General features: G+C 39.8%; 1 protein-coding gene across 1 annotated transcript in view; it reads left to right on the plus strand.

The window, feature by feature from the left end:
• The window catches only part of PRTFDC1 (phosphoribosyl transferase domain containing 1), a 108,523-nt gene that overhangs the window by 12,351 nt on the left and 70,681 nt on the right, over nucleotides 1-25,491 (plus strand). The window contains exon 3 of the mRNA XM_023223310.2: nucleotides 2,524-2,707. Coding sequence (XP_023079078.1) covers nucleotides 2,524-2,707 — 184 coding nt within the window. The remainder of the gene's footprint in view (nucleotides 1-2,523; nucleotides 2,708-25,491) is intronic.

Consider the following 25,491-nt stretch of genomic DNA (forward strand, 5'->3'; position numbering starts at 1 on the left):
TCCATCCTCCATCCCTTTACTTTTAATCCATCTGTGTTTTTATATTTATATTTAAAGTGAGTTTCTTCTTTTTTTTTTTTTTTTTTTTTTGAGATAGAGTCTCACTCTGTCACCTAGGCTGGAGTGCAGTGGCGCAATCTTGGCTCACTGCAACCTCCAACTCCTGGGTTCAAGCGATCCTCCTGCCTCAGTCTCCCAAGTAGCTGGGATTACAAGCATGCACCACCACACCTGGTTAATGTTTTGTATTTTTAGTAGAGATGGGGTTTCATGATGTTGGTCAAGATGGTCTTGATCTCCTGACCTGAAGGGATCTGCCTGCCCCAGCCTCCCAAAGTGCTGGGATTACAAGTGTAAGCCATAAAGTGAGTTTTTTGTAGGCAATATAGAGTTAGATCTTTTTTTGAATCCACCCTGACAGTCTGTCTTTTAATTGCTATATTTAGACTATTCATATTTAAAATGAGTATTGATATAATCAGTTTAGTACCCTATTTTCTATTCATTGCTATTATTGTTTCCTTTTTTTGTCTTCCACTCTGTGTAATTCTACTTTTTTTTTCTTTTTTTTTTTTTTTTTAGACAGAGTTTTACTCTTTTCGCCCCGACTGGAGTGCAATAGCACAGTCTCGCTCACTGCAACCTCCGCCTCCTGAGTTCAAGTGATTCTCCTGCCTCAGCCTCCCGAGTAGCTGGGATTACAGGTGCACACCACCACACCCAGCTAACTTTTGTATTTTTAGTAGAGATGGGGTTTCACCATGTTGGCCAGGCTGATCTCGAACTCCTGACCTCAAGAGATCCGCCCACCTCACTGTGTGACTTCTGATGTCTGTGAGGTTTATTTTTCTCCTGTTTTTATTTTTAAGCCTCACTTATTAGGGATCGCCCTGTGTCTGAATAGTAGTGTTTGGCCTTCAATTGGTTAGAAGTTGTGCTCAAATACGTCAAGCCAGTAAGTCTGCCACCCATGGGGGTGCATGGGGGCTTGAAAGTAGATTCAAATTTCCAACCATTTTCAAATCTTTCTGACTTTTACTTTCCCCAGAGCTTTCTTGTGCCTTCTCCGCACATGTACACAGCCTCTATTGTCCAGGGATGTGTGGGTGGCTTGAACTCGCTCTGCTGTGCTTATGTACAGCCTCTGGTCAATCGAGATGCATGAAGAACTTATTGTGTGCCCCTGTTCTACAACTGTCTAACCTCCTCCCTGGAACTTCCTATCAAATCCCCAGTTAGCCTGCCAGTGCACTGCTCAGCGGGGACTGCACCTCACGATAATGGAGCCCTGCCACCAAGGTGACCATTTTAGCTTACAGTGTTCCCAATCAGGTGAGCTTCCTCTGGCCGTGCACCACCTGGATGGAACTACCTGTTTGAACAACAGAGCTGGGGATGGGGGCGGGGCGGGTGATAAAAGCATCCCCACACAAGAATGCTCCAGACTGATGCTGTTTCCACCCAATGTTCAGTGTTTTCAAAATCAAATGCTTCTCAATTTGTTGTATGCCTTTGGTTGATTTCCAACATGATGAGATGGTTGTTTTCGGCAGTTTTGCCCAGTTTTCTAGTTGCTTTTCTGGAGAGGATGTGTTCACCTCTTTACTTCATCATGTTGGAAACAAATGTTCCTTTTTTTTTTTTTTTGAGATGGAGCCTTGCTCCATCGTGCAGGCTGGAGTGCAGTGGTGCAATTTCAGCTCACTGCAACCTCTGCCTCCTCGGTTCAAGTGATTCCCCTGCCTCAGCTTCCTGAGTAGCTGGGATTACAGGCACCCGCCACCATGTCCAGCTAATTTTTGTATTTTTAGTAGAGACGGGGTTTCACCATGCTGGCCAGGCTGGTCTCGAACTCCTGTGCTTAAGTGATCCGTGATCCGCCCTTCTTGGCTTCCCAAAGTGCTGGGATTACAGGTGTGAGCCACCACTCTTGGCCCAAATGTTCCTTTTTAAGGAGCATGCCAGATATTCTGATGTACATTTTTTATGATCATATGTCTTCTTTAGAATTCAGTAAATACTGCCAGGCACAGTGGCTCATGCCTGTAATCCCAGCACTTTGGGAAGCCGAGGTGGCCAGGTCACCTGAGGTCAGGAGTTAGAGACCAGCCTGGCCAACATGGAAAAACCCCGTCTCTACTAAAAATACAAAAATTAGCTGGGTATGGTGGTGGGTGCCTGTAATCCCAGCCACTTGGGAGGGTGAGGTGGGAGAATCGCTTGAACCAATAGGTGGAGGTTGCAGTGAGTCAAGATCGTGCCACAGCACTACAGCCTGGGCAACACGGTGAAACTCCATCTTAAAAAAAAAAAAAAAAAAAAAAAAAAGAAGAAGTATGTTTTGAACACCTTATGTTTAACCTTAGCAAAGCTTTTCTATCTGCGGGTTTCTGTGTCCCAAGCTTTTCTCCACATTCCCCTGAGTAATTGAATATGTACAATAATACATCATGCATTTTTATTAACACAACATAAATACTCAGAAGTAGTTGTGCCTTAATATATGTTTTATTCTTCTTTCAGAATTGAGCGGCTGGCCAAGGATATTATGAAAGACATAGGATATAGTGACATCATGGTCCTGTGTGTGCTTAAAGGAGGTTACAAATTCTGTGCTGATCTCGTAGAACACCTTAAGAACATCAGCCGAAATTCAGATCGATTTGTCTCTATGAAGGTTGATTTCATCAGACTAAAAAGTTACAGGGTAAGTTATTGCAAGTTCCGTTTTATGATACTCCGATTTAACAATGCTTTAGGATAAAAGAATCTATAATTTTATGAAAATGAAGAGTGCAGTTTTAAAAAATGGAGATGAAAATGAAGGGTAGTTTTTTTTTTTTTTTTTTTTTTTTTTTGAGACAGAGTCTCGCTCTGTCGCCCAGGCTGGAGTACAGTGGCACGATCTCAACTCACTGCAAGCTCCGCCTCCTGGGTTCACGCCATTCTCCTGCCTCAGCCTCCTGAGGAGCTGGGACTACAGGCATCCGCCACTGTGCCCGGCTAATTTTTTGTATTTTTAGTAGAGACAGGGGTTTCACCATGTTTGCCAGAATGGTCTGAATCTCCTGACCTCGTAATCCACCAGGCTCAGCCTCCCAAAGTTCTGGGATTACAGGTGTGAGCCACTGTGCCCAGCCAGGGTAATTTTTTTTTTAAATTTGCTGGAATACTGCAACCTAACATAAGAATTCGAATGATATTATTTAGGGTGTGGGGTGGGGACCTTCTCTGTATTTTCACATATATGGGAGGACTCTGCAGTAATGATTTGTGCTTTCTTTTATGGTGATAAAGTGAATGGTTATATCCTGGTGCCCAGCCCCACAACTGAGTGTGGTCAGAGTGTGAACACTGATTTGTTGTTTCTACTCTGGATGTCACTGTGGGTCCTGGAGACCTGTGGGAGGGTGTCCAGCCCAGAGAGGAGTCTTAGTACCTGGGTGGCTGCAGTTGTGGCCTGAAACTAAAGAAGAAAAGGCTGTAGGGACAGCACATTGCCAAGTGTGAGGAAACAAGGCCAGGGAGCTCCAGCAGAAGGCCTCTCCACCAGTTTACTCCATTAATCCTGGCTTTCTGTGGCCACCACTGGGCAGAATTAATGAAATTATTCTCCAAAGATGTTTCCTAACCAGATGCAGTGGCTCATGTGTATAATCCCAACACTTTGGGAGGCCAAGGGCAGAAGGATCCCCTGAGGCTAGGAGTTCGAGACCAGCCTGGGCAACATAGTGAGACCCTGTCTATACAAAAAGAAAATTTTTAAAATTAGCTGAGTGTAGTGCATGTGCCTATGGTCCCAGGTACTCGAGAGGCTGAAGTGAGCCCAGGAGACGGAGGCTGCAGTGAGCTATGATGGCACCGTTGCACTCCAGCCTGGATGACAATGAAACCCTTGCCAAAAAAAAAAAAACACGCTGTTGTTTTCTTCGTCTCCCTCCTCTTCCCTCTATGATGTTAACCTTTTTGATGCTTTTTCATTTAATGCATAGTAAAACATTAAAAATAACTTACTATTGGGTGAGGAGCCCTTGGAGTCAAAGCATGAAAATATTCTCATTGACTAAACTAACTTGACACATTTTAATTCATGAATCACTCTTTGAATTGGCCTTCTATTGCTGCGTGGCAAACTCACCACAAACGTAGTGGCTTAAACCAACACACACATGTATTATCTTAAAGTTTCTGTAGGTCAGAAATCTGGGCATGGTGTAGCTAGGTTTTCAGCTCAGAACCTTACAGGGATGAAATCAATGTGTTAGTTGGGATTTTGACATCATCTGAGGCTTTCAAGATCACTGACTGTTGGCAAGCTCAGTTCCCATTTCCTTGTTGACTGTAGGCTGGAGTTGGTGGACTCTCCACTCCTAGGGGTTGTCCCCAGGTGTTTGCTTCAGTTACCGCACAGATCGTTCACAATACCATTAGCTGTTTGCTTCAAGTCTGATGGAATAATCTTAGCCCTTCTTTTAAAGCTCACCTGATTAGATCATGTTCGCCCAGGCAACCTGCCTTTTGATGAACTCAAAATCTCCTGACTAGTCACCTAATCTTTGATGTGAATTCCCGCCACCTTTACAAGTTTTACCCACACCCAAGTGGAGAGGATTATGCAGGGTGTGTACATCAGGGGACCGCGGTCTTCAGGGCCACCAATCTGTCTTCCACATTCCTCATGTGACTCTCAGTTGGCTCAGTACTAGAGCAGCTGGAAATTCGTTCTGATTTCTTAGATACTCTGTGTTTTCCTGATGACCTCTCAGGCCAGAGTGAAGCTGGTTTTTGAAGACATCTTAGCTCTAATTTCTTGGTTTTATCTTCTCCTGAGAATTTTTTCTCCCTTTAGATTCTCTTCATTCTGGGTTAAATCCCTGTGCTTCCTTCTTACCAGATTTTTCTCATTCACTTGGCCCTGACCCTTATTATATTTGTCCCTGGTTAACAGCATTTTAAAAACCTGTTAATATTTTCTTAAAAATTAAAGTTAGGTTTATTGAGCCATCATTTACATGCAGTAACATCCATCCTTTTTAGAGTTCAGAGAAGTTCAACAAATGTATATAATCATGTAAATCACCACAGTCAAGATATAGAACAGTTTCCTTAACAACACAAAGAATGCCCTTGTCTCCTTCATAGTCAACCTCCTGAACTCCCAAGCCCTGGAAACCACAGATACATTTTCTTTTTTTTTTTTTTTGAGACGGAGTCTCGCTCTGCCACCCAGGCTGGAGTGCAGTGGCTGGATCTCAGCTCACTGCAAGCTCCGCCTCCCGGATTTACACCATTCTCCTGCCTCAGCCTCCCGAGTAGCTGGGACTACAGGCGCCTGCCGTGTCGCCCGGCTAGTTTTTTGTATTTTTTTAGTAGAGACGGGGTTTCACCGTGTTAGCCAGGATGGTCTCGATCTCCTGACCTCATGATCTGCCCGTCTCGGCCTCCCAAAGTGCTGGGATTACAGGCTTGAGCCACCGCACCCGGCGATACATTTTCTTTACCTCAATTTTTGCCCTTTCCAGAATGTCTTACAAATGTAATCATATATCATGTAGCTTTAGTAAATCCATAAATCATAACATAGTGCATTCATCCATATTGTGTGTATTGTCAATGAAAAGAGTCAAACTCTGTAAAATATTTCAACAGGTTTATTCTGAGCCAAATATGAGTGACAAGTAGCCTGTGACACAGCCCTCAGGAGATCCTGAGAACATGCGTCCAAGGTGATCAGTGCACAACTTGGTTTTACACATTTTAGGGAGACAGAAGTTATCAATGAATACATGTACGGTGTACATTGGTTCGGTCTGGATATCTGGGATGACTGGAAGTGGCGGCTTCCAGATCATGGGTAGATTAAAAGATTTTCTGATTGGCAATTGGTTGCAAGGGTCATCATCAATAGAAAGGAATGTCTGGATTATGATAAGGGGTTGTGGAGGAGGCCGAGGTTTAATCATGCAGATGAAGCCTTCAGGTAGCAGGCTTCAGAGAGAATAGATTGTAAATGTTTTTTGTCAGACCTAAGGGGTCTATTCTATCAGCAGTTCCTAAAGGGAGGAGGGCATCATGAGGCATGTCTGGCTGCTTCTTCCCATCATGGCCTGAACGAGTTTTTCAGGTTAACTTTGGAATGCCCTTGCTGAGAGGAGGGGTTCATTCCCCATGGTTGGGGGACTTAGAATTTTATTTTTGGTTTACAGTATCAGTAGTTCTCCTCCTCCTCCTCCTCCCCCCCACCTTCTTCTTCTTTTCTTCTTCTTTTTTCTTTTGTGTGTATGTGTGTCCAATAGAATTTGATTATATAGATAGAGTGCAGTTTGTTAGTCCATTCATCAACTGAAGGATATTTGGGTTGTTTCTATTTTGGAGCAATGAGAAGTAAAGCTGCTATAGATATTCACGTGCAGGTATTTGTGTACTTATGACTTCACTTCCCTTAAGTAAATATTTAGAGGCAGGATGGGAGGTCATATGATGAATGTATATAAGAAGTTACCTGGCCAGGTGCAGTGGCTCATGCCTGTAATCTTAGCCCTTTGGCAGGCCGAGGTGGGTGTATCACCTGAGGTCAGGAGTTCAAGACCAGCTTGGTCAACATGGTGAAACCCCATCTCTACTAAAAATACAAAAATTAGCCAGGCGTGGTGGCATACACCTGTAATCCCAGCTACTCAAGAGGCTGAGGCAGGAGAATCACTTGAACCTGGGAGGCAGAGGTTGCAATGAGCTGAGATCGTGCCACTGCACTCCAGCCTGGGCAACAGAATGAGACTCCATCTCAAAAAAAAAAAAAAAAAAAAAAAAAAAATTGCCAACTTTTCCCAAAGGATTGAATCATTTTGAATTCCTGCCAGCAATATGTGACAGTTCCTGTTACTCCATATTTTCAACAGCACTTAGTATTATCAGTTTTTCCTTATTTTTTTCTTGATTTTACCTGTTCTAATATGTGATATCACATTGTGGTTTTAATTTGCATTTCCCTAATAAATAATGATTTGAACATAGTTACATTTGCTGGTTTGCTATTCATATAGCTTTTTTGATGAAGTGTTTGTTCAACTATCTTACCCATTTAAAAAATTGCATTGATTTCTTATTATTGTGTTTGAGAGTTTTATATTGGCTGTGAATTTTTTATTAGATATGTGTTTTGATAAATTTTCCAGTCAGTGAGATTTTTTCATTTTGTTTTTCAAAAAGCATAATTAAATTTTTTTAAGTCCAGTTAATCTAGTGTTTCCTTTTGTGGATCATGCTTTTGGTGTACCTAAGAAAACTGCCTAACTCAAGATCACAAAGATTTTCTCCTTTTTTTTAAAAAAAAAAAAAAGTTTCATAGTGTTAGATTTAAATTTAGGTCTATGAGACATGTCATGTTAATTTTTTACTATGATATAAGGTATGGATTGCAATTCCTTTTCTTTTCATTTTTGCGTGAAGTGTTTGATTATTCCAGGATTATTTGCCAAAAAGACAATCCTTTTCCATGGAATTGCTTTTGATCTTTTCATGAAAATCAGCCTACTTTATATGTGTATGTGGGTCTATTTCTGGATACTATCAGGTCTGTTCATCTACATTGTCACTGCTTTGATTACTGTAACTTTATAATAACTCTGTAAATTAAGTAGTGTGTGTCCTCCAATTTGTTCTTGGCTGTTCTTGTTCTTTGTCTTTCCTTATAAATTTTAAGATCATGTAGCTGATTTCTACAAAATAACATGTTCGAATTTCATCAAGATTGCTTTGAATCTATAGATCAATTTGGGGGGATTGATATTGTAAGACTATTTAGTCTTCCATTCCATGAACACAGTATATCTCCTAATTTATTTAGATCTTATTTCAGTATTTTCTAGTTTTCAAGTATCAGATATTAGACATATTTGCTTAGATATGTGCTTACATATTTAATGATTCTGGTCCTATTATATTCAGTAAGTTTTTCTTTGAATTTCAAGTTCCAATTATTTATGGATAGTATTTAGAAATACTATTAATTTTGCATATTGAATCCTATGACTTATGAAACTCACTTATGAGTTCTAAGAGCTTTTTCATAGATTCTTTTGGGTTTTCTATGAAGATAATAATTTCTTCTTTAAATAGAGATGATTTTGCTTATTCCTTTATACGTACAGACCTTCTATTCCTTTTTATTGCATGATCATGCCAGTTGGGACCTCCTGTACACTCCTGAATAGGAATAGTGGAAGAAAACATCCTTGCCTTGTTTTCAATCAGTATAACACTGACTGTTGGTTTTTAGAAGATGTTCTGTATCAGGTTAAGGAAGTTCCTTCTATTCCTAGTTTTCCAAGTGGTTTTTTGGTATTTTCTTTAAAAATTATGAATGCATATCATCAATGTTTTTTCTAGATATGTTGATATGGTAAAATACATTGATTGGTTTTCTTATGTTGGACTATCTTTCCATGAATATAGTATAATGACATATTATCCTTTTCGTATATTGCTGGATTCAACTTGCTAATTTATTTGAGGAATTTTGCATTTAAGTGCTTGGAGGATATTAAACCATGGCTTTTTGTTTTTTTCTTGTAATACCTTTTTCTGGTTCTGGTATCAGGCTTATATTTGTCTCATAAAATAAATTGGGAAGTATTTTCTCCTCATCTTTTTTTCAGAAGAGTTTGTGTAGAATTAGTACTAATTCATCTGTGGTATTTGGTAGAGTTCACCAGTAAAACCATCTTGACATGGAGTTTTCTTTGTCAGAAGATTTTTTTAATTGGAATTAAATTGATTCAGTAGATACAGGAGTATTCAGGCTAATAGTTTTCTTGAGTGAACTTTAATAGTTTGTGTCTTTCAAGACATTTGCCATTTTATCTAAGATTTTACATTTCTGGACGTAAAGTTGTTTATAATATTCCCTTATTACCTTTAATGCCTCTCTTTTATTCCTGATATTGTTAAATTGTATCTTCTGTCTCTTTCCTTTTCTTCACCAGTATGCCTAAAGGTTTTTCAATTTTTTTTATTCTTTCAAAGAACCAATTTGTTGCTTCCTTGATTGTCTCTTTTGTGTTTATGTTTTCAGTTTCATTGGTTTATGCTTTTATGTCATTTCCTTCCTTCTGTTTCTTTTGGGGTTAATTTTCTTTTATTTTCCTAGTTTCATAAAATGAAAGTTGAGTCATAGATTTGAGATTTTCTTATTTTCTAATACCAACATATAATGCTATAAGTTTTCCTTTAAGTACTTCTTTAGCTACCTCTATACATTTTGATATATTGTGTTCATTTTCATTCAATTCAAACTATTTTCTAATTTTCTCTTTCACTCATTGGGTGTCTCATGTGGTTTGATTTTCAAGTATTTGGGGCATTTTCCATAGATAATTCCTGTATTGTTTCCAGTTGAATTCTGTTGCAGAAACTATATTTTGTATGATTCCAATTCTTTTAAAATTTTTGAGGCTTGTTCTATGGCCCAGAATATATTTGATATTGCTGAAACTATCACCATTGTAATCCATGTCAAATTAAATACCACTATTTCTTTCTAATTTCTCATGCCTTTTCCTTGTGTATTTCTCTGAACAGCACCTCTTAAGGGTGACCATTGAAAAAATAGGAATGTTATTTATAACTTTTCAGCCAGTAAAGAGGACGAAAAGGAATAAAGGAAACTACAAACTTGATTAATTCAATAGTAGACACAAAGTAAGAAACAGGTAGCCTTATTATATTTGTATGACAGATAATGAAACGGAGACCTGAGATGTTCAGTAACATGCCCAAGGTCAAGCAGCATGTAAGTGGTGGATCTAGTATTTAAATCTCAGTTCGACGCCAGAGCCCAAGATTGTGACCACTGGAGCGTACAGTCTCCCTAGAGATGTGTTGAGATAAATTGGGCTAAAAGGAAGAACATTTGACCAAATGAATCAGCATTATTTTTTCTTGAGCTTTATTTTGACATTTACCTAACCCGGCTAAGCCAGCTTTTATAATTGCTGGAAGAATGACAATATCCATAAATAGACAATTGCCTGCTTTTTTTTCTGAAATGTTTTATATGTTGAATTAATCAGCTATGAAGAAGTACCTTCTAAGAAAATGAATATTAATATTAACACTGGGTTTTTCTGTAAATTATGGAAAGCTATGCTTTTCTTTTCCTCTTTCTGCCCTGCACCATGGAGATATTCCACAAGACATGAATTTTCACTCTACCTGCTTGTTCTCTGGATCCACTTAAAGCTTGCTTGCTGCTTTTGGGAGGCCAAATCGAGAAAAATTCAGAAAGAACCTTGAGCTTCAGGCTTCATACTAACTCCTGAGCTTATAGAGACTCGAATTGAAGAGAAACAGGCATAATTCAGCAGCCTCTTGAGATACCCGATTGTGTGTGTGTGTGTGTGTGTGTGTGTGTGTGTGTGTGTGTGTGTGTGTGTTTAGACGCAGGGTCTCGCTCCATCACCCAGGCTGTGTGATCATAGCTCACTACAACTTCAACCTCCCTGGGATCAAATGATCCTCCTGCCTCAACTTCCCAAATAGCTAGGACTGCAATCAGATTTAGTGTGTTTTGAGAAAGCTCTATCAGGATAGAAGTAGGAGGCCTTTTGGGATATCTATTCTAAGGGACTTTGAGTGAAGAAACAGGAGGATTTGAGGGAAGTATTGTTAGGTGCCAGCAAGTGACTTTTTAGACAGCTTTTTTGTATGTGGATGCATTATTTGCCAAGTTTCTCCCCTTTATTCCCTCTCAAATGTTGCCCTGGTTTAAAAGCTCATTAATTTATATGCAATCCAGTGTGAGGATAAACTGTAATTCAGAGGTGCAACATTCTGATCTCATTGTTTTCCACCAATTTGGTTAGCTAACCTCTGCACAAAGTACAGTCTTCAAACTACAACTTCAAGGCTTTAAAAGTTGAGGATGAATTTTATTTTAGGCAGGCCACAGTTGCCCTGGATCCCGCCCCATGTTGTTTGAATGTGCCCTGCTTTGTATGAATAATCCCTGCATGTTGGCAACACCGAGAGATTTTTTGGAGCTCAAATACAACTCACAGCGTAACCACAGTAGGGCTGAGAGATTTGCCACGCAGGGGATGTGGGCCCCCAGGGAAGCTGGCGTTCATATTAAAGAAGCTCATTAGAGCTAAGGGTTAGCCACAAACCTGCTCCCTTGAGGGAAGAGAAACGCTAAATACATTTTTTCTCTCTCATTCCCACAGTTCAGAACAAAGGGTTTAAATCAGTCAGCTCTTGTTATCTGTGCTAGTGAGGAATGGGAACAGAATGGATAAGCCAGGTCCAGTGTCTTCAGTTTTAGTGAGTAGTCTTCACCCTATACCAAGGTGAACTTTTGCTGAACTGTTTCCAAGTAGCAAGGGTGCCTGGAATTGAAAGCCTCCTTTTCTTCTTCTTCTTTTTTTTTTTTTTTTTGAGACAGAGTCTCGCTCTGTCACCCCAGCTGGAGTGCAGGGGCGCGATCTCAGCTCACTGCAAGCTCCGCCTCCTGGGTTCACACCATTCTCCTGCCTCAGCCTCCTGAGTAGCTGGGACTACAGACGCCCGCCACCACGCCCGGCTAATTTTTTGTATTTTTAGTAGAGACAGCGTTTCACCATGTTAGCCAGGATAGTCTCGATCTCCTGACCTCGTGATCTGCCTGTCTCGGCCTCCCAAAGTGCTGGGATTACAGGTGTGAGCCACCATGCTCAGCTGAAAGCCTCCTTTTCTTGGCTGGGTACAGTGACTCACACCTGTAATCCCAGCACTGTGGGAGGCCAAGGTGGGCTGATTATCTGAGGTCAGGAGTTCAAGGCCAGCCTGGCCAACATGGTAAAACCCCATCTCTACTAAAAATACAAAAATTAGCTGGGTGTGGTAGCGGGCACATGTAATCCCAGCTACTCGGGAGGCTGAGGCAATAAAATCACTTGAACCCGGGAGGTGGAGGTTGCAGTGAGCTGAGTTCATGCCACCACACTCCAGCCTGGGTGACAGAACAAGATACCATCTTAAGAGAAAAAAGAAAAAGAAAGCCTGCTTTTCTTTTTGAGACAGGAAATCTGTTTTTAGCAGAGTCTCACCTTGGGCTTTGGGTGAGGAAAAAAGACTCCATTTCTTTGAAGATAGGAGAAGAGTTCCTCAGTTTTTGGGGGTGCCAGATGGGTCCAAAGCAGGTTTATAGGTAAACACATGTACACACACATATCTATTTTTAAGTGAAAATGGAGAAGAAAAATAAAGAAATAGGAAAGTAGAAGAAAATAAAGGAATAGAAGAGGGAAGATGAGAGACCAAAAAAATTCTAAAACTTACCATATTTCTTTAAATCTAAAGACACCATAGATTGTTACTTTATGTACCACTATGAAATAAAAAATGCTCTAAATTAAGCCATGACTTGACATGGATTGTATGTAAGATGCATCTTGATTTGGGAGATATTATAATATAACAAAAAATGTGTAACTTGGAGTTAGTGAAAATTGGTAGCTCCTCCTCTTTTTCAGTAATCTTATTTGCAAGTGTTCGAATAGCTGAAATATAACAGAAAACATTGTCGTTACTCTTTGGTCATTTAAAAATCTTGAGTCCTGTGCCGGGCGCAGTGGCTCATGCCTGTAATCCCAGCACTTTGGGAGGCCGAGGCAGGCAGATCACAGGGTCAAGAGATTGAGACCATCCTGGACAACATGGTGAAACCTCGCCTCTACTAAAAATACAAAAATTAGCCGGGCGTGGTGGCGTGCGCCTGTAGTCCCAGCTACTTGGGAGGCTGAGGCAGGAGAATCCCTTGAACCCGGGAGGTGGAGGTTGCAGTGAGCCAAGATGGTGCCGCTGCAATATAGTCTGGTGACAGAGCGAGACTCTGTCTCAAAAAAAAAAACAATCTTGGGTCCTGCAATGTCACTTCAATACTCTTTTGCAAACAGTTGGGTATTTCCTTTGAAGCTACAGATTTTTTCCATGTTAGTGTCTAAAATATTTTTTAACATCCTCAAAATACTTTTGCAAACTTCAAAGGGGGAGTTATTAACTAAAGAGTAAGTCAGGAATAGGCCTGGGTAGTTTGAATCAGTTCACATAAATCATTAAAAATTAATCAGAAGTATTTATGAAAACCAGAACATAATTTCTATGTGCCCTCTGGATAGAAACGCTGAAACATCTGTCTTGTTCCTGTGTGTACTGAAGCAGAGTGTTGATGGACCTGTTTTCTCTTTGACTTTTGGGTTTTTTTTTTTTTTAATTAATTTATTTTTTTATTATACTTTAAGTTCTAGGGTACAGACTTTTGGGTTTTAAGAGATATTTACTATGGGCTTTCAGCAGGGCATGGATGAAGAAAGTTAGCATGAAACAAATATCTAGTTTGGCCTAAAAAAGAGATCATCTAGCATTGCTCTAAGCAAGTTTACTCTGAGATAGTTAATTCTATGAAGTGAAATATTTTTCTTAAAGTGAAACCAAAGCCCATTTATGTAATAAGGTTAATCTCAATATTTTTTGTTATCACTCCTTACAGCCTTTTTATTTTATAAATAGCCATGCATATTCTTAATATACATTCTTGATATTCAAATTTAGTTCTCTATAGAGATTCTTGTTAGAGTTTTTTTCCTTATGAAAAGCAAACACTGAGAGGGAAAATAAGAGAATGATGCAGAAGTAATTATTAGATTATAGCGTCAATCCAGTGTTGAGAGATCACTCTGGGGACAGAGCTGTGCTTAACTCAGCTGACCGCAACAGGCTGGGGTTGAATCCAGGACCGGGAACATGACCCAGCCCTGGAGCGGACATCTCAGGGAATGGACTCACTCTGCTACAGATGCGAGTTGAAGTCCAGTGCAGCAGGGGTCATAAGTAGTTGAAAGATGGATGAAATGGCCAGGCGCAGTGGCTCATGCCTGTAATCCCAGCACTTTAGGAGGCGGAGACAGGCAGATCACTTCAGCTCCGGACTTCAAGACTAGCCTGGGCAACATGGTGAAATGCCAGCTCTACTAAAAATACAAAAATTAGCCAGTTGTGGTGGCAGGCGCCTGTAGTCCCAGCTACTCAGGAGACTGGGAAGGTTGCAGTGAGCTGAAACTACGCCACTGCACTCCAACCTGGTTGACAGAACGAGACTCCATCTCAAAAAAAGATGGATGAAAGATCACAGCCTTCAGAACGCCAAGCCAGTATCAGGTATTAGGTAGCCAGTAGCAGCCCACCTATGTATGTTGGTACCACTCCTAATAAAAAATAATGTTCACTGACTACTTAGGGCCAACTATTGTTCTAAGTGCTTTATATCTATTAGCTCATTAAGCCCTTGCAAGATCCTTATAAAGTTTCACAGGTGAGGACATAGAGGCCAGAGGGGTTAGCTGAGTTCCCAAGGACACACGGCTAGGAAGTGGAAGTCTGTATGACGTCCAAACCAGGTCCTGTAACACGACGTCTGTCTCCTGGATCTATGGAAGAGGAAAAGGACTCCAGTCCCCAGGAGACTGGCAAGAGAAGAAAGCCCCCCACTTCTGCAGGAATGCTGGGCAAGCTCCCAGGAAGGGACGTGGGCACAGGACAAGGGACAAATCCAGAGCATACAGTGGATACTGCAACTTGGGAACAGAGCAGAAAGACTAAAACTATGGTGAGAGGAGTAACATTCAGTGGCTGAGCATCAGACTCCAGTTGGCTGCCTAGCAGTTTCAGAGCGTTCCAGCCCCAGCTAAGGTCGAATTTCTTCCTAGCGATTTGATGAGGTCGAGCCAGTAGGTGAGGTGGGGATAGGATAGTGAGAAGTGACTTAACAGTTAGGAGGGAAGAAGCTGCAAACTAGGAAGGGTCAGACCCACAAGAAAGTGTACGTGTTATTAGCATTAATCACAACAGATGCCTGAAGATTTCAGTTGTATTTCATGTTCTCTGCATTTCCTCCATTTATCATTTGAGAGCCTGCTGGTCCCATGAAACTTAAGCATGCTATACAAAAAGTATGCTTGTATTAATCTGTTCTCATGCTGCTAATAAATACATAACCGAAACTGCATAATTTATAAAAGAAAGAAGTTTATTTATTTTTATTATACTTTAAGTTCTAGGGTTCCTGTGCACAATGTATAGGTTTGTTACATAGGTATACATGTGCCATGTTGGTTTGCTGCACCCATCAACTCGACATTTATATTAGTTATTTCTCCTAATGCTATCCTTCCCGCAGTCCCTGACTCCCCCATAGGCCTCGGTGTGTGATGTTCCCCGCCCTGTGTCTATGTGTTCTCATTGTTCAACTGCCACCTATGAGTGAGAAAATGCAATGTTTGGTTTTCTGTCCTTGTGACAGTTTGCTGAAAATGATGATTCCCAGCTTCATCCATGTCCCTGCAAAGGACATGAACTCATCTGTTTTTATGCTGCAATAGTATTCCATAGTGTATATGTGCCACATTTTCTTAATCCAGTCTATCATTGATGGACATTTGGATTGGTTCCAACTCTTTGCTATTGTGAATAGTGCCGCAATAAACATACGTGTACATGTGTCTTTATAGAAGCATGATTTATAATCCTTTGGGTATATACCCAGTAATGGGATGGCTGGGTCAAATGGTATTTCTAGTTCTAGATCCTTGAGGAATCACCACACTGTCTTCCACAATAGTTGAACTAATTTACACTCCCACCAACAATGTGAAAGTGTTCCTATTTCTCCATATCCTCTCCAGCATCTGTTGTTTCCTGACTTTTTAATGATAGCCATTCTAACTGGAGTGAAATGATATCTCATTGTGGTTTTGATTTGCATTTCTTTGATGACCAGTGATGATGAACATTTTTTTCATGTGTCTGTCGGCTGCATAAATGTCTTCTTTTGAGAAGTGTCTGTTCATGTCTTTTGCCCACTTTTTGATGGGGCTGTTTGTTTTTTCTTGTAAATTTGTTTAACTTCTTTGTAGATTCTGGATATTAGCCTTTTGTCAGATGAGTAAATTGCAAAAATTTTCTCCCACTCTGTAGGTTGCCTGTTCACTCTGATGATAGTTTCTTTTGCTGCGCAGAAGCTCTTTAGTTTAATTAGATCCCATTTGTCTATTTTGGCTTTTGTTGCCATTGCTTTGGTGTTTTAGTCACGAAGTCTTTGCCCATGCCTATGTCCTGAATGGTATTGCCTAGGTTTTCTTCTAGGGTTTTTGCAGTTTTAGGTCTTACATTTAAGTCTTTAATCCATCTTGAGTTAATTTTTGTATAACGTGTAAGGAAGGGACCCTGTTTCAGCTTTCTACATATGGCTAGCTAATTTTCCCAGCACCATTTATTAAAAAGGGAATCCTTTCCCCATTGCTTTTTTGGTCAGGTTTGTCAAAAATCAGATGGTTGTAGATGTATGGTCTTATTTCTGGGGCTTCTGTTCTGTTCCATCTGTTTGGTACCAGTACCATGCTGTTTTGGTTACTGTAGCCTTATAGTATAGTTTGAAGTCAGGTAGCATGATACCTCCAGCTTTGATCTTTTTGCTTGGGATTGTCTTGGCTATGCGGGCTCTTTTTTGGTTCCATATGAACTTTAAAGTAGTTTTTTCTAATTCTGTGAAGAAAGTCATTGGTAGCTTGATGGGGATGGCATTGAATCTCTAAATTACCTTGGGCAGTATGGCCATTTTCATGATATTGAGTCTTCTTATCCATGAGCATGGAATGTTCTTCCATTTGTTTGTGTCCTCTTTTATTTCATTGAGCAGTGGTTTGTAGTTCTCCTTGAAGAGGGCCTTCACATCCCTTGTAAGTTTGGATTCCTAGGTATTTTATTCTCTTTGTAGCAATTGTGAATGGGAGTTCACTCATGATTTCGCTCTGTGTTTGTCTGTTATTGGTGTATAGGAATGCTTGTGATTTTTGCACATTGATTTTGTATCCTGAGACTTTGCTGAGGTTGCTTATCAGCTTAAGGAGATTCTGGGCTGAGATGATGGGGTTTTCTAAATATACAATCACATCATTTGCAAACAGGGACAATTGACTTCCTCTTTTCCTAATTGAATACCCTTTATTTTTTTCTCTTGCCTGATTACCCTAGCCAGAACTTCCAACACTATGTTGAATACGAGTGGTGAGAAAGGGCATCCTTGTCTTGTGCCAGTTTTCAAAGGGAATGCTTCCAGTTTTTGCCCATTCAGTATGATATTGGCTGTGGGTTTGTCATAAATAGCTCTTATTATTTTGAGATACATTCATCAATACCGAATTTATTGAGAGTTTTTAGTATGAAGACTATTGAATTTTGTTGAAGGCCTTTTCTGTATCTATTGAGATAATCATGTGGTTTTTGTCTTTGGTTCTGTTTATATGCTGGATTACGTTTATTGATGTGCGTATGTTGAACCAGCCTTGCATCCCAGGGATAAACCCAACTTAATTGTGGTGGATAAGCTTTTTGATATGCTGCTGGATTCAGTTTGCCAGTATTTTTTTAAGGATTTTCACATCGATGTTCATCAGGGATATTGGCCTAAAATTTTCTTTTTTTGTTGTGTCTTTGCCAGGCTTTGGTATCAGGATGATGCTGGCCTCATAAAATGATTTAGGAAGGATTCCCTGTTTTCCTATTAATTGTAATAGTTTCAGAAGGAATGGTACCAGCTCCTCCTTGTACCTCTGGTAGAATTTGGCTGTGAATCCGTCTGGTTCTGGACTTTTTTTGGTTGGTAGGCTATTAATTATTGCCTCAATTTCAGAACCTGTTATTGGTCTATTCAGAAATTCAACTTCTAACTGGTTTAGTCTTGGGAGGGTGTATGTGTTCAGAATTTATCCATTTCTTCTAGATTTTCTAATTTACTCGCATAGAGGTGTTTATAGTATTCTCTGATGGTAGTTTGTATTTCTGTGGTATCAGTGGTGATATCCGCTTTATCTTTTTTTATTGCATCTATTTGATTCTTCTCTCTTTTCTTTTTTATTAGTCTTGCTAGTGGTCTATCTATGTTGTTGATCTTTTCAAAAAACCAGCTTCTGGATTCATTGATTTTTTGAAGGGTTCTCTGTCTCCTTCAGTTCTGCTCTGATGTTAGTTATTTCTTGCTTTCTGCTAGCTTTTGAATGTGTTTGTTCTTGCTTCTCTAGCTCTTTTAATTGTGATGTTAGGGTGTTGATTTTTTATCTTTCCTGCTTTCTCTTGTGGGCATTTAGTACTATAAATTTCCCTCTACACACTGCTTTAAATGTGTCCCAGAGATTCTGGTATGTTGTGTCTTTGTTCTCATTGGTTTCAAAGAACATCTTTATTTCTGTCTTCATTTCATTATGTACCCAGTAGTCATTCAGGAGCAGGTTGTTCAGTTTGCATGTAGTTGTGCAATTTTGAGTGAGTTTCTTCATCCTGAGTTCTAATTTGATTGCACTGTGGTCTGAGATACAGTTTGTTGTGATTTCTGTTCTTTTACATTTGCTGAGGAGTGTTTTACTTTCAATTATGTGGTCAATTTTAGAATAACTGCGATGTGGTGCTGAGAAGAATGTATATTCTGTTGATTTGGGGTGGAGAGTTCTGTAAATGTCTATTAGGTCTGCTTGGTGCAAAGCTGAGCTCAAGTCCTGGATATCCTTGTTAACCTTCTGTCTCGTCGGTCTAATATTGACAGTAGGGTGTTAAAGTCTCCTATTATTTTGTGTGGGAGTCTAAGTCTCTTTGTAGGTCTCTAAGGACTTGCTTTATGAATTTGAGCGCTCCTGTATTGGGTGTGTATATATTTAGGATAGTTAGCTCTTCTTGTTGAATTTATCCCTTTACCATCCGTAATGGCCTTCTTTGTCTCTTTTGGTCTTTGTTGGTTAAAAGTCTGTTTTATCAGAGACCAGGATTGCAACCCCTGCTTTTTTTGTTTTCCCTTTGCTTGGTAGATCTTCCTCCATCCCTTTATTCTGAGCCTAGTGTGTCTCTGCATGTGAGATGGGTCTCCTGAATACAGCACACTGATGGGTCTTGACTCTTTACCCAATTCGCCAGTCTGTGTCTTTTAATTGGGGCATTTAGCCCATTTACGTTTAAGGTTAACATTGTTATGTGTTAATTTGATCCTGTCATTATGATGTTAGCTGGTTATTTTGCCTGTTTTTGATGCAGTTTCTTCATAGCATTGGTGGTCTTTACAATTTGTCATGTCTTTGCAGTGGTTGGTACTGGTTGTTTCTTTCCATGTTTAGTGGTTTCTTCATGAGCTCTTTTAAGGCAGGCCTGGTGGTGACAAAATCTCTCAGCATTTGCTTGTCTGTAAAGGATTTTATTTATCCTTCACTTATGAAGTTTAATTTGGCTGGATGTGAAATTCTGGGTTGAAAATTCTTTACTTTAAGAATGTTGAATATTGGCCCCCACTCTCTTCTGAATTGTAGGGTTTCTGCTGAGAGATCCGCTGTTAGTCTGATGGGCTTCCCTTCGTGGGTAACCCAACCTTTCTCTCTTGCTGCCCTTAACATTTTTTCCTTCATTTCAAACTTGGTAAATCTGACAATTATGTGTCTTGGAGTTGCTCTTCTCAGGGAGTATCTTTGTGGTTTTCTCTGTATTTCCTGAATTTGAATGTTGGCCTGCCTTGCTACATTGGGGAACTTCTCCTGGGTAATATCCTGAAGAGTGTTTTCTAACTTGGTTCCATTCTCCCCATCACTTTTAGGACAACCGTCAAATGTAGATTTGGTCTTTTCACATAGTCCTATATTTTTTGGAGATTTTGTTCGTTTTTTACTTTTTTTCCTCTAATCTTGTCTTCTCACTTTATTTCATTAATTTGATCTTCAATCACTGATATCCTTTCTTCTACTTGATTGAATCAGCTATTGAAGCTTGTGCATGCATCACGAAGTTCTTATACTGTGGTTTTCAGCTCCATCAGGTCATTTAAGTTCTTCTCTACACTGTTTATTCTAGTTAGCCATTTGTCTAACCTTTTTTCAAGGTTTTTAGCTTCCTTGTGATGAGTTACAACATGCTTCTTTAGCTTGGAGAAGTTTGTTATTACTGACCTTCTGAAGCCTACTTCTGTCAACTCCTCAAACTCATTCCCTATCCAGTTTTGTTCCATTGCTGGTAAGGAGCTGTGATCCTTTGGAGGAGAAGAAGCGCTCTGGTTTTGGAATTTTCAGCTTTTCTGCTCTGGTTTCTCCCCGTCTTTGTGGTTTTACCTACCTTTGGTCTTTGATGTTGGTGACCTACAGATGGGGTTTTGGTGTAGGTATCCTTTTTGTTGATGCTATTCCTTTCTATTTGTTAGTTTTCCTTCTAACAAGCTTCTCAGCTGTGGGTCTGTTGGAGTTTGCTGGAGGTCCACTCCAGACCCTGTTTGCCTGGGTATCACCAACGGTGGCTAGAACAGTAAATATTGCAGAACAGTAAATATTGCTGCCTGATCCTTCCTCTGGAAGTTTCGTCCCAGAAGGGCACCCACTTGTATGAGGTGTCTGTCAGCCCCTACTGGGAGGTGTCTCCCAGTCAGTCTGTCCATTCTCAGAGCTCGAACGCTGTGCTGAGAGAACCACTGCTCTCTTCAGAGCTGTCAGATGGGGACCTTTAAGTCTGCAGAAGTTGACTGCTGCCTTTTGTTCAGCTATACCCTGCCCACAGAGGTGGAGTCTAGAGAGGCAGTAGGCCTTGCTGAGCTGTGGTGGGTTCCGCCCAGTTTAAGCTTCCCAGCCACTTTGTTTACATACTGAAGCCTCAGCAATGGTGGATGCCCCTCCCACTGCCCAGCTGCAGCGTCACAGATCGATCTCAGACTGCTGTGCTAGCAGTGAGCAAGGTTCCGTGGGCGTGGGACTGCTGAGCCAGGCATGGGAGGGAATCTTCTTTTCTGCCAGTTGCTAAAACTGTGAGAAAAGTGCAGTATTTGGATGAAAATATACAGTTCCTCCAGGTACATTACGTCACAGCTTCCCTTGGCTGGGAAAGGGAAATCCCCTGACTCCTTGTGCTTCTGGGTGAGGCAATGCCCCTCCCTGCTTTGACTTGCCCCCATGGGCTGCACCCACTATCCAACCAGTTCCAATGAGATGAACCAGGTGCCTCAGTTGGAAATACAGAAATCACCCGTCTTCTGCGTCAGTCACACTGGGAGCTGCAGACTGGAGCTGTTCCTATTCAGCCATCTTGGAAGCGACCCAGGAAAGAGGTTTAATGGACTCACGGTTCTATATGGCTGGGGAGGCCTCACAACCATGGCGGAAGACAAATTAGGGGCAAAATCATGTCTTACATGGCGGCAGGCAAGAGGGCATGTGTAGGGGAACTCTCCTTTATAAAACCATCAGATCTCATGAGACTTATCATGAGAACAACATGGGAAAACCCCACCCCTGTGATTCCATTACTTCCCACAGGGTCCCTCCCATGACACCTGGAGATTATTACAATTCAAGGTGAGATTTAGGTGAGCACACAGAGCCAAACCATATCAATGCTGTAATCAATTTAACTGATATATACTTGATCTTTTCCAAAAAGGATCTAATGATGTATTTTATTAATTATGCCCAGATAATTTCTCATTTTCTGCAGGAAAATAATTGCAGGCAGCAAAATATTAATAATTATCCTTATTTTATGTTAGGTTATTTTTATCAACATCTTGTAACTGATGTAGAATGTAAAATTTAGCATCAAGACCATGAAAATCTTTTTGAAATTACATGTTCTGTATGTATTTTATAACACACATGCACTTTAAAGGCTAGAAAAGTTACCAGGAAATAATTTGGATTTGGAGGGGAAAAGAAACACAGTTGGATATGTAATAAAATGGATTGGGGAAAATATTTATGGAAAAATAATGCCTTTGACAATTGTTTATCATGCTCATTGTACTATAATAAAGTTTAACGGTTTTATTGTCGTTTTAGCTCATGGTGTATATTCCTTTCTTGCGTGAGTTTGCCATTATTAAACACAGTATTATTGTTAACCACTTAGGTAATTTAACATGCTTACAATCTGTAGCTTTCAAGGACAAGAATTATTGAATTTTCTACTTATTAATTTGGGATTCATTTGGAGGAGGATAGCTTCTAAATTTTTTTTTGTTTTGTTTGCCTAGCTTTTTTTTTTTTTTTCCTAGAGAACAGAAATGAATTCAAACAGACATTGACAAATAGGAGAATAATGTCATTAAAAACAGGATGACTCTTGGTGAGGAAAAGGGCACAACAGTACGTCAAGAGCCCCTGCAGCCCACGCCACAGAGAGGAATGACTAGGCAGGAGTGGAAAGGAAAAGGCCAGCAGTTGGTGATGAGTCAGCAGTACTTTTGCTAAAAATGCTAATCTAATACAGCAGTGGGAAGTGTTGGTGAGCATGTGATCATTGAGGCCGGGAATGACTCCTTCCTCTCTGCGGCTCTCAGGATTCTGTGCTGAAGGACCAGGATGGGCTTTGGTGCCCTATAGACCTCTGTGTGTTGTTTTGGGGTGTGGATCCTCCTCTAATTAGGAAAGATAGCTGGAAGGCAGGCTCAGAAGTCTGCCCCAACTCGCACTTCCAAAATTCACATTGGTCTATGTCTAAGAGATCTAAGAAATGAAAATGTGTAATATTCTCCCTCATCTTCATATTAAGATAATTTCTTAGGACAAAAATAGTTTTTTAAACACACCCCTTATTCCATCAATATCTGAGCTCTGATCACTCAGGAAGTGATAATCATACTTTTGGTTTTGTTTTGTTTTTTTTTTTAAATCACTTGTAACTGCTGTGTTGTAGGCAGGGAAATACTTAACTGTGAAAGTGACATATTCTTGTTTTATTCCTATACGTAAAGCAAAAGTTACTTACTTTCAGTGTAGGTCAATTTAGATCTGCAAATAGAATACCATTTTAGATACTTTGAGGTAGTGTTCCTGTAACAGTTAGAATTGTTAGTAATTTTAGAAGATTAGCGAAATATTTTATTTTGAAAACCATTATGGAGTTCTATATTTGTTTCTTTTAATGGATAAATTTAAACATGTATCAAATGGATAGATTATTGTAGACTTTTTCAGGGATAGTTATTTTTCCATCAGCAATATTGTTAACTACTGTATGCAGAATACATCTACTAGAATGACTTATTTCCTTTTTTGAAAAAAAAATTGAATTTTATTTTACTTTAAGTTCCAGGATACATATGCAGGACGTGCAAGTTTGTTACATAGGTAAACATGTCCCATGGTGGTTTGTAGCATCTATCAACCCATCACCTAGGTATTAAGCCCCATATGTGTTAGCTATTTATCCTTTTGCTGTCCCTCCCCACAACCTCCACCCCAACAGGCCATACTGTGTGTTGTTCCCCTCCTTGTGTCCATGTGTTCTCATTGTTCACCTCCGACTTGTAAGTGAGAACATGTGGTGTTTGGTTTTCTGTTCCTGCATTAGTTTGCTGACAATAATGGCTTCAAGCTCCACCTATGTTCCTGAAAAAGACATGATCTCCTTCTTTTTTATGGCTGTATAGTATTCTATGGTGTATATATTTTATTTATCCAGTCTATCATTGATAGGCATTTGGATTGATTCCATGTCTTTGCTATTGTGAATAGTGCTGCAATGAACATAAGTATGCATGTATCTTTATAATAGAATGATTTATTATATTCCTTTGAGTATATACCCAGCAATGGGATTACTGGGTCAAATGGTATTTCTGGTTCTAAGTCTCTGAGGAATTGCTGCGCTGTCTTCCATAATGGTTGAACTAATTTACATTCCCACCAACAGTGTAAAAGCATTCCTATTTCTCCATAGCCTTACCAGCATCTGTTGTTTCTTGACTTTTTGATAATCACCATTCTGTCTGGCATGAGATGGTATCTCATTGTGGTCTTGATTTGCATTTCTTTAATGATTTGTGATGTTGAGCGTTTTTTCATGTTTGTTGGCCACTTAAATGTCTTCTTTTGAGAAGTGTCTGTTCATGTCCTTTGCCCACTTTTTAATGGGGTTGTTTTTTTACGTAAATTTGTTTAAGTTCCTTGTAGATTCTGGATATCAGCCTTGCGTCAGATGGATAGATTGCAAAAATTTTCTCCCATCTGTAAGTTGTCTGTTCACTCTGATGATAGTTTCTTTTGCTGTGTGGAAGCTCTTTAGTTTAATTAGATCCCATTTGTCAATTTGTGCTTTTGTTGCAATTGCTTTTGACATTTTTGTCATGAAATCTTAGCCCATGCCTATGTCGTGACTGGTATTGCCTAGATTTTTCTCCTAGGTTTTTATAGTTTTGGGTTTTCCATTAAATCTTTACTCCATCTTGAGTTAATAAGATATAAGGAAGGGGAGCAGTTTGAATTTTCTGCACGTGGCTAGCCAATTCTCCCAGCACCATTTATTAAACAGGGAGTCCTTTCCCCATTGCTTGCTTTTCTCTGGTTTGTCAAAGATCAGATGGATGTAGATGTGTGGTCTTATTTCTGAGATCTCTATTCTGTTCCATTGGTCTATGTGTCTGTTTTTGTACTTGTACCACGCTGTTTTGGCTACTATAGCCTTATAGTATATTTTTAGGAGAATGACTTATTTCTCATATATCATAAGATATCTTTCTAGTTTAGTAGTACAAGGTATAGGATTTTAAAAGTTGAATTTGATTTACTTAAACTAATAATAATATATTGATTGATTACTATTCAAAGTACTATTTTAAGTGCCTTATAAATATTATTTCGTTAGTGCCCACCACAACCTGATAAGTTAAGTAACTTATTATCCCCCTTTTACATGTAAGGAAAGTGATTGACAGACAGTTTAAGACAAAGCTGGCTGAGAATGGGGCTCAGATGCAAAACTAGACAGGCTGATTCAAGAGCATGGAGGCCACAGTCTTTCCACACTGCTTCCCAAAAGGAGGGCCCAATCACCACCATTCACTTTGGCAAGGAACTCATTTTTCTGGGTTTTCGTTTGTTCATTTGTAAAATGATGAGGTTGGATTTCAAGATCTGTAAGATCACTGACAGATTTGAAGTTATTTAATCTTTAATGTCTTGGAATGTCTATTTTAAAAGGACAGATTGGACCAGGCATAGTAGCTCACACCTGTAATCCTACAGCTTTGGGAGGCTGAGTGGGGAGGATTGCTTGGGCCCAGGAGTTCAAGACCAGCCTGGGCAACATAGTGAGACCCTGTGTCTACAAAAATCTAAAAATTAGCCAGGCATGGTGGTATGCATCTACAGTCACAGCCCTTGGGAGGCTGAGGCAGGAGGATCCCATGAGCCCAGGAGTTCAAGACTGCAGTGAGCTATAATCCCTACTACACTGTAGCCTGGGGCAACAATGTGAAACCCCATTTCTTAAAATAAAAATTTAAAAAAGATATTGACCACACATGTTTGATTTGCATTCTCTACTAAAATAACATGGATATATGATATATGATATGATATGATATAATATATGATATGGTATATGATATAATTAAAAGTGTCCTCAAATGACAAACTGGACAAGAGAGAAGACAACAGATCCAGAGATAAT

Source organism: Piliocolobus tephrosceles, chromosome 9 (assembly GCF_002776525.5).
Source record: "Piliocolobus tephrosceles isolate RC106 chromosome 9, ASM277652v3, whole genome shotgun sequence".
NCBI lineage: Eukaryota > Metazoa > Chordata > Mammalia > Primates > Cercopithecidae > Piliocolobus > Piliocolobus tephrosceles.